This window comes from Aricia agestis, chromosome 14, assembly GCF_905147365.1.
Source record: "Aricia agestis chromosome 14, ilAriAges1.1, whole genome shotgun sequence".
Taxonomy (NCBI): Eukaryota; Metazoa; Arthropoda; class Insecta; order Lepidoptera; family Lycaenidae; genus Aricia; species Aricia agestis.
Window position 1 is genome coordinate 4,702,840 of NC_056419.1, and position 10,573 is coordinate 4,713,412.

Sequence of the window (10,573 nt, forward strand, 5' to 3'; positions counted from 1 at the left end):
AGGTTTATTTTAATGAAATTATAAGGTTTTTGATTTATTGTTATATAATATATCTCAGTTTTAAGGTTTAGACGTATAAAAAAACTACTGGTTAGATCTCGTTCAGACCAATTTTTGTTGGTAGTTTTTATAGTAATGTACAACATATATATTTTTTTAAGACTCAACATGCCCCTACTTTAGAAGTTAGAGGGGGGGACACACATTTTACCACTTTGGAAGAGTCTCTCTCGCAAACTATTCAGAAAAAAATGATATAAGAAACCTCAATAATATGATTTTAAGACCTATCCATAGATACACATATAGGTTAGATGAAATTTTTTTTTTTGTTTCAGTTGTACCTATGGAGACCCCTAAAATCCATACTAATATTATAAATGTGAAAGTGTGTATGTCTGTTTGTCCGTCTGTCTGTCTGTCTATTACCTCTTCACGCTCAAACCGCTGAACCGATTTTGCTGAAATTTGGCGTGAAGATACTTTGAGTCCCGGGAAAGGACATAGGATACTTTTTATCCCGGTAAAATGTACGGTTCTCACACGATAAACGAATTTTGGCGCACCGCCCTTTTTTCCATACAAACGTCCCCTGTTTCCTCCCTGGATAATGCTAGTTATAATTTTTTCCTGAATATCTACGGCCACTGTCACAATGTCCCTATGTTTTCTTTTTTTTCATAATTTAATTATTAAATAACATATTATGAACGTTCAAAAACCCAAAAAAATAGCCAGATTTTCCGCTGTGTTCAAACATCCAGAAAAAGATTTGGCTAGATTATACAAAAAAACAACAAACAAAGCTCAAGCCTTTCTTTAATCTTTAATGAAAAAAGTACTTAAAATTTTGGGGAAAAAAGTTTTAGGGAAGGGATCAGGGGACATCGAATCGTTGATTTTCTGGATTTTCTGCAGTTGTCTCTATCGCGTTCTGCGGTATAGGCTTGAGGTAAGGGAGAGCTATAGATATTACACGTACTTTTTTTTTCATTTCTCTAGCCCCTGATGTATCCTCTTAAGACTTAAGATTGCACTTTCTGTCGATAGGCATCAGTTTAAATAGAAGTCTTTGTCGATAGGCCCGCTTTAAATCCAAATTGTGCATCGTTCAGTTTTAAAATACTGTCAAGCACACTAGCAAATAGTTACAAGCGAGATCGACCTGATTTGTTTGTTTGTTTATATCGCATTCGTGTCGCGTTGTATATCGATTTGACCACAGTATTAGCGCGTTTCACTAGCGTTCAACTTGCGTCTCTATCGATACAAACGCGTGTTACAAGCGGGCTTTATTAACATTTATCTTGAGTTTGTATCGATACAAACGCGCGTTTCCTTCGCGTCAATAAACGTGTAATATCTGCCAAAACGCGATGAAAACGTGCAGATGACGAGCGCATCAGAAACGCGCGTCATGCAATAATTTAATATTATATTAAAAGAACAAAACCAGGAAATGTGACTGATACTACTCGTTAATTTCTTTACGAATACTTCATCTCCTTAGCAAAAACATAAAAAAACACAGGCATTAACTGAAATTTATATTACAGATCTTACATTGAGTAATTCATTCTTGCAACGAGTTTAAGCCAACTCGAGCTCGGAAACGGGGACTTTGCTGAAGAAGTTGTTGACGTATTTGACGCAGACGCTGAGAAGCTGCTTGATGATGGGATCTCCGAGCTCTTCGATGACCTCCTTCCAGCTGTTGTCGAGCATGTCGTGGATGGGTTTGGCTGAAAAAGAGCATTCACTTTTAAGATAGATTACAGATTGATGGCTAAAAAGTTAGTTGTTAAACATGAGAAATAATCAGTTCGTCAATCAACTGGTTACACGTTCAGTTTCCCGTCAATCTTACCAGATTGATGGACTGATGAGAAACTGAGCATGTTACGTACGACTACAGTTTAAGAATAAACTCTCGATATTTGGAGGAAATCTAATTAAATTTGGATGATGGTATGACTATTGTCATCTAAAACAAAAATTGTAATAAAACAGGGAATTCAAATGTTTTATAGTACCTAGTTCAAAAATCTCGTCATCTTAATCAGGTTATGGAATAAGCTTAGGATGAACCTAATTGCGTTCAGACAGTATTACGTTGTATTATGTATACCAAATATTACATGTGTAATATGTATGCTGTGTTATACTGTTGTTGTGGTTGCTAAGCTGAATAGCAACGGATGTGTTATTGATGTCAGTACATGGTCAATCCTGGTATTAAATGTTAGAATTGACCTCACTCTTGTAATCCTGTCAGCTTCAGGCGTCAGTATAGTTGCCTATGTTGCTTGCATAAAATATTATCTCACCCCGCTCTTCGTTTCCTCCGAAAAGACCGGACAGCTTGATGTGGACTTTGTCAATGAAGTCATATTTGTAGTCGAAGCCGGTGACCTTCCAGTAGGTCTTGCCGTCAGCACCCTTCGTGGTGGTAGTCTTCAAAGTGACAGTCAGTTTGACATTGTCTGCGAAAAAGAACTTTTTGTTGTAGTCGTTTTGTATACGCGCAGTGGCGAAACTGCATCAACAATAGGCATATAAAAAACCGATAAATAAAAACCCGTTTTTAAAAAAATCATAATAAACTAAAAATAATACATCAGAATGATTCAACTTTTTCAAGAAACTGCCATTTATCAAACATCTCAATCGGAAAACTCTAGTAATATCTAGAATACTTATTTAAGTTCAGCTGCTATCGTATATGACAGACACTTAAAAGATTCTATTCTATACGTGGGAGAGCCATGCTTCGGCACGAATGGGCCGGAGGATTTCTGTGAGAATGTGGTACCGGAGAAATACCACGTTCTCACAGAAAGCCGGCGTGAAACAGCACTTGCGCTGTGTTTCGCCGAGTGAGTGAGTTTACCGGAGGCCCAAATACCCCTATCCTATTCCTTTTCCTACCCTCCCCTATTCCCTTCCCCACCCTCCCCTATTACCCTATTCCCTCTTAAAAGGCCGACAACGCACTTGCAGCTCTTCTGATGCTGCGAGTGTCCATGGGCGACGGAAGTTGCTTTCCATCAGGTGATCTGTTTGCTCGTTTTATTTCATTTAAAAAAAAAGATTATACTATCTGATGTACCATCGTGGAAATTGATTCCTAGGCAGTTGATAGACCAACGCCATTTGGTTGGATATGTCAATTCAATGTTAATTGTGATCTGTCGGCTGGGTTTGACTAAACGCGAACAAACTAAGTAGGTCCCCCATCTGCCTAGGAATCAACTTCTCTGATAGTACCTGCTAGATTAAAATTTGAAGAATAAAAATATGTGTTTTGAAAACCAACGACTGAAAAGCCGCAAAGCCAAAAATAGGTCGTTATATTCATATACCTACATATTTTGTAATTTCGATGCTGATATTAACAATGAAATAACAAATCAAAATGAATAAAGAAGTTGTTCACTGACGACAAAAAATTGCCACGAATCAAAAACCAATAAAAATAAAACAAGATGTGACATTACCTGTTTTGATGTCAACATTGCCCTTTCCTGTAACGTCCAAGATAAGCATTTTTCCGTTCAATTCGTAGAGACCGTCGAAGACTAGAGGTAGCTCGAAAACCAACTTGATGTCAGAGCCGGAACGCCTGAAATAGATTTTTTTATGAAAAAAAAACTTTTTTAAGTTGTGAAATTATGTCATCTATAAATATTGAATATTGAATGCACTGGTAACAAAAAAGTTCTAAAATTACATCTATATATATAAAACTCAAAGGTGACTGACTGACATGGTGATCTATCAACGCACAGCCCAAACCACTGGACGGGTCGGGCAGAAATTTTGCATGCAGGTATATGTTATGACGAAGGCATCCGCTAAGAAAAGATTTTGATAAATTCCAACCCCAAGGGGTTCAAATAGGGTATGAAAGTTTGTATGTAATAATACTTCTTAAAGCGAGCGAAGCCGCGGGCAAAAGCTTGTCATATACAAACACGTTTTTTAAATGAAATAAGGGGAAAACGAGCAAACGGGTAACCTGATGGAAAGCAATTTCCGTCGCCATTGGACACTCGCAACATTAGAAGAGCTGCAAGTGCGTTATCGGCCTTTTAAGAGGGAATAGGGTAATAGGGGAGGGTAGGAAAGGGAAAGGAATAGGGGAGGGTAGGTAAGGGAATAGGGTAGGGGATTGGGCCTCCGGTAAACTCCGGTTTTCTTTGAGAACGTGGTATTTCTCCGGTCGAGCCGGCCCATTCGTGCTGAAGCATGGCTCTCCCACGTCTACATACAATTATTGTTACATGAAATAACGGAAACGAAGAGAGATTTTACTACTACACGAAAAATGTTATGTTTTTGATCCATTTTGATCCAAAAAGTATGTTATGTATGATGATTAATCAGATTGTAAGAAGTATTGAATATTCATCGGTTATTTATTATTAAGTAATAATTTTCGTCTGTCTATAAAAATATTCCAAAGATATCCTGTATAGTACCTGTATTACAAGTTTTACTAGTTTCCACCTGCTTTCATAAAACACGAAAAGATAACAGAATATGTTCTATGATTCAATGCACGATATAAGCATATAGAAAAAATCATTCGATATCAGTTTCAAGTTTCAAAACACGTCATAAAGCTTGGTAACTTCTTAAATGTTCATAATTTTGAACTGACTACCAAACTAAAGATGGTAGTAGCATTTTTCCATTGTTAATGTTGATTATTTAAACCACTTTACAAATTACCAAGTATCACAGTCGCGATAGCCTGATTAAATTATCACCATAGCAACCTTTCTATTTATGATGTAACCTTGAAAATTTACCCTCAATGGTCCCAATTTATCTCTCTCTCTCATTTACATTCTCTTCTCTTATAAAATTTTTACTTAAAAAACTTAGTAAGACTCACTCGACATCAACGATCTTGGCCTTTTTCAGTCCATGGATGTTCAGGTCATTGTATTTAATGCTAAGTCCAGGGTTGTCGGACTTGCCACCATCGACAAACAGGGGGTCGGTCACAGGGATTTTGTACTCAGGGAGACCCTTGATAAAAGCCGCGAGAACCTTCTTTGTGCTGGATACCAAGCATTTCTTGTCACTGGCCTTGCATGGTGTTAAGAATGCTGAAAAAAATTTAATGGTATTTAATTTAAAAAGAATACTGAAAGCTACGCCTTATTAAGAATCTGTAAAAAAATGAAATTGCTCAAACTGTTTAAATTGATTAAACTGTTCAAATTGTTAAAAATAGTAGGGGGTTAAAAATGATTTACTCCTTACTTATGTTAATATAATTTGCAATATACAAAACTTCTACGGTTACAGTTCAGTAAACCTACGAAATGTTCTAGCTACACCGATGCTTTATTATTTTATGTAGCCTAGAATTTACGACCAAGCCTAGCCTAGCATGGATTTATACTCGGCGTCTGCCTAAAGGCCAATTTAATAATTAAAAGCCCGTAGTCCATGCAATCAGAAGCTGGTAACAAAATGTGTGATTTGAAATGCTTCTTTGATAACGTAGCGCATAACACGAATAAAACTAATAACAAACTAATACATAATAATATATAAAAGCAATTCATCCTAGATCGATAAGAAAAACTAAAATAAGAATTAAAAATTTAAAGCAAAAAGCAAAAATTATTGCTTCGAACAATGATAAAACACTGATAATTATAAGTTAAGAAATAATAATTTAATAAATATTACAACAATAAAAAAATGTAAGAACAAAAGAAATCAATTTAGCAATAAAAAGTTTGAACTTGGTCTTAACAATCTCATTTATTTTATAAATAATAATTTACTAAAAAAAGTCTTCTTTTTATTTATAAATAAGAGATAATTTCTTACCAGGGCTGGCGTAAATGTTTTGAACTAAGCACGCTAAAACCAACACACAAAAATACTTCATTTTGACCACTACGTTCCTGTTTGAACTGCAATGTAACAAAATGTCGCTCGATTCACATCTTATATATGTTTTGTATCAATTCGTTTTTATAGACACTTTATGTATAGCAACAGGTTCCTTTAACAAAAAAACATTTGAAAAAACACGTTGATTTAATATTCCAAGTCTCGAGTTTATACAATTTTCGGTTGCGATGTATCAAAATCTCATCAAAAATTATAATTAAGTAACGAGATAATTGTTATTTAGTTAATCGTATCTAATAGTCGTAATGCTAGAAATAATCCAGTGACAAATTTAATATTGGTCATTTTTTTTCGTGGAATTAATTGCTCTGAATGAAGTTATTGTGTAAAATGGACCTATTAAGCTACCTACTTACATATTAATAGCTTTATTTTGATACACAATAAAATTAACTGTATGCACGAGGCTACAGAATTAAGTCAAGTCACCTGATTTAATTGTCCGTGGAATATTTTTTCTGTTAGTACCTAGATGTTTCGGCTAATGCCGTTTTTACCAACTGCAACAAAACTTTGTGTTTCCTAGAGGGTTAGGGAATTTTTGTCGTTTTAACCAAATGTTTACATATTCTATACATAATATAAAACAAAGTCGCTTTTTTCCCTCCTGTCCCTTTGTTTCCTTTAATCTTTAAAACTACGCAACGGATTTTGATGATTCTTTCAGTGTTAGATAGCCCATTTATCGAGGAAGGCTATAGGCTATATTTTATCACGCTAAGACTAATAGGGGCAAAGAAATAGAGGAAAATGTGGAAAAAACGGGGAAGATTATTTGAAGGGACTAACTTGAATGCGCTAATCTCATGGCGCATATCTCATAGTATCAGGAACTAGTGGTCCGTATAGAAAAAATATTTCAGTGTTAGTTAGCCCATTTACTGAGAAAGGCTATAGGCTATATTTTATCACGCTAAGACTAATAGGAGAATGTGGAAAAAACTGGGAAAATTATTTGAAAGGGCTTATCTCGCAAACTACTGGAGCAATTTTTGTTATTTGGCACATATAAGAAGTAAACCTCGTGAAGATCATAGGCTATCGATTTTAATATTTTTTTCAGTGGCTATTATATTTTATACCCGTGCGATGCCGGGGCGGGTCGCTAGTTTATAATATAGCACCTAAATCCTTAAAACCAAAGAGCTTACTTGATTCAATAATATAAGCTTTGGTGAAAAAAAATATGGTAAACTAGCTGATGTCGCCTGCAAATCCGTTGCGCCAAAGTTCGTTTATTGCGCGAGATACATTCTTTGAGTATGAAAAGTATCCTATGTTCTTTCCCGGGGCAAAATTTTTCCATATTTCTCATATAAGTATGATAGTACCTAATCCTAAAAGGCTGTTAGAAGACAATAAGTAGGATGCGGTTGGTTGCGGGGTGGTGTCAGGTCTGTAGATGATAGCTGGTAGAGGTTCTATCGTACCCACAGCTCTAAGCGATGAGTGGAGCACCATGGAGTTTTAGTGGGTAGACAGGAGTCCCATATACCCCGGCCGATATCCCCAAGTTGCCGGCGATGCGTAAAGCATTTACCCATGTTAAAAAAAAAGGGATGCGGTTATGATACTCGTAATGACTTCACTTTCATTAGTAAAGAGGTGACAAGTCATTGACACCAGCATAAAAATCAACTAAAGACAATAAACTATACTGCTAATTCTTCTATATTTATTTCTTACTGTTTTTATTTTTAAAGTCAAAAAGTTGTACTTATTCGAAATATTTTCAAAATACACATAAGGGACGTTGATTCTACATATATTAAAATAGAATTACTTACAAATATGTTGTGTACAATTTGATCTACTGGGCGTTACAAGCTTGTTTAATCTAAGTTTAGATAATAGTCAGTCAGATAATAATAATCAGCCAGTTATTAATAACAAAAACTACATTTATTAATAGCAATATTTAATAATTTTAATTTATACTACTTAATATTATCTATGATCTAAGTCTGTTTTTTTTTAATTCAAAATAGGAAGAACATTACATGATGGTGTATTTAAATTTTAATCTACTCAAAAGTACTTTTATAGTAAATTTTAAAACAGCGATAAAGTAAACGTTTAACTATAAATGTTTATTTCCTATTTTTTTACACAATTTTATATTACTTACTGCGAAAAATAAAACAGTTAATTGTTTGTAGACAAAAAATACCACAAGTAATAAAAATATATTTTTATGCTTAAGTATATCTATTTGAATTTTTTGTTACTTCTCAGTGTTTCTTAGTACATAAATGGTGTAATTAGTAGGTTTAACGCACAATAAGTAATAACTGTTAATTGTGTAAAATATTATGTTTAAAGTATATTTTATATACGTATACAACACATACTTAAGCATAGCGAACTCTATAATAAGCCCGTACACACCCTAAATTCACTTAGTTTTGTTACAACTTGTATAAAATAAAAACGTGTGGTACTCGGGGACTGCCGCGGTAAAGCGTTTGCATATTATTTTTATCAACTTATGCAAATAGAATTCGCATACGTCTAGTCCACGGAGCTTTGTAGGGGGTGACCAAGAGGGACTTGACAACTTTGAATTTAATTTGTGGACGCACCCTTTCACTTAACATCGAACTGTTACTGTCATTTTACTCATTAGACATAACATTTTTATCATGGTGAAGTACACGAACGAAATACGTCTGCAAATCTTAAAAATTTACTACAGAAATTCGGAGTCACTGGCCGCTACTTTAAGAGCATTAACTCTGATTTTCGATCGTAATTCTCGCCCTAGCAGACAGACAGGTTGGCCACGATTATGGATTATTTTGGCCTGAATTAGAAGATAATATGGCCTTGGATAGCATGAGGTTACAATAGGACGGCGCCACAAGCCACAGATCACAAATTACAATCGATTTATTGAAGAGCAAGTTTGATGAGCTAACACAGCTCAAACTATGGACTAGTCGATTAACCGCCCCTTTCGTGCGATTTAAAGTCTCTAGATTTTTTTCTTAGGGGCTGCGTCAAGTCGTTGGATAAGCCGACGCCGTTGGAAGAGCTCAGAGCCAAAATTAAACGCGAAATAGGCGAAATGTGTGGCAAAGTCATACAAAATTGGGTTCAAAGAATGCGCGTTCAGCGATGCCGATTTAAAAGGCCGGCAACGCACCTGCAGCTCTTCTGATGTTGCGAGTGTCCATGGGCGACGGTAGTTGCTTACCATCAGGTGACCCGTTTGCTCGTTTGCCCCCTTATTTAATAATAATAATAAAAAGATGCTGCAAACGGACCTGCGGTGACCATAATATGAGTGCAGTCGATTCCATTAAAAATGTTTTTTATTGTACTTCAATTCGATACTAAAATTGTTGAAATATCTCAAATGGTTTTAATTTTATTTTGAAAAAAAGTTGTCAAGTCCTTATTGAAAAACCCCTTATAGCTTTGTATTAGCTCCGTGGTCAAGTCGCACGCGGCACGCACACAATACCATAGTAAAAGGAGGGGAAGTAAGTTAATCTTCATACAAAGGCACCGTGCGCGGCTTGTATGTGTGCGCCATAGTATCAATGCGTCGCCACGTACGGCAAACAACAAAATCTCGGCCAGTTTTAGAGGCTGGTACCGCCGAGATTTTGTTGTGTGCCGTACGTGGCGATGCATTTATACTTTGGCGGCTGGCGCACACATACAAGGCGCGCGCGGTGCCTTTGTATGAAGATAACTTACTTCCCCTCCTTTTACTATGACAATACCGTGCCGAGATCTGGCAACGCCACACCGCTATGCCGGTCGGATTGGGAAGTGTTAGGTTTTGCCGACTGTTAGTTACAACTTACAGTCAGTTCAAGTGAAGTTTGGTCGTGCAATAAATCACTAGAGTTGCATCCAGCCACACTCCACATAACAGTTGGTGACATGTCACGTAAAAAATGGGGACTCTTGGGAACTGTGAAATTTCGATTTAAATATTTAAACAGCAGCCAAATAAAATAAAACCATATTTTTGTAAGGGCTATGTTTTTATATGCATATTTTTAAACAATATCATTGTAATAATATAAAAATCATTGATATCAAGTAATGCTTCGATGCATTATATTATGTTTTTGAAATCTACAATAACGAGGCAAAAATTTAAATTGAGTACATAATTCTAAACAAATCACATAAGTATTTATTTTTTTAACAAATGCAGAAAATTGTCCCAAAGATTGTCGATAAAAAAGAAGAACGTCCCTTAACCCAAATTTGCGCTAGTCTCAACTCTCACAGATACTGCATTAGGTCCATAAACATCACAATTTTTATCGAGACTTGTGTGATGCGTCGCATTTTTACTTTTTTTGTTATAAAATTTTAAAATGTTATGTATCGAATTTCTTCTTTAGAATCACTCATTTTCACAATAAGAAAAATAAGTACCTAAATGAAATCTCACATTTAAGTACTTACCAAATTTGAATTTGGAATTCTCTTCTGTAAAATTAAAACTTTTTAATGATACCAAAATCAGCCAGATACAAATTGTATAGCCCAAGAGATTTTATGACAAGTTCATCCTACTTCCTACTAATATTATAAAGGCGAAAGCTTGTTTGGATGTATGGATGTTTGTTACTCTTTCACGCAAAAACTACTGAACGGATTTTAATGA

At 35.4% G+C, this 10,573-nt stretch overlaps 1 protein-coding gene across 1 annotated transcript; it reads right to left on the bottom strand.

Moving 5' to 3' along the window:
• Window positions 1-1,584: 1,584 nt before the first annotated feature.
• On the bottom strand, window positions 1,585-5,915 carry LOC121733722 (circadian clock-controlled protein daywake-like). Its single transcript, XM_042124071.1, has 5 exons — window positions 5,854-5,915; window positions 4,901-5,117; window positions 3,498-3,622; window positions 2,328-2,483; window positions 1,585-1,742 (listed from the first exon to the last, which is right to left on the bottom strand). The coding sequence occupies exons 1-5, from the start codon at window positions 5,912-5,914 to the stop codon at window positions 1,591-1,593; spliced, it is 711 nt and encodes a 236-aa protein (XP_041980005.1). The 5' UTR covers window position 5,915; the 3' UTR covers window positions 1,585-1,590.
• Between the last annotated feature and the right edge of the window lie 4,658 nt (window positions 5,916-10,573).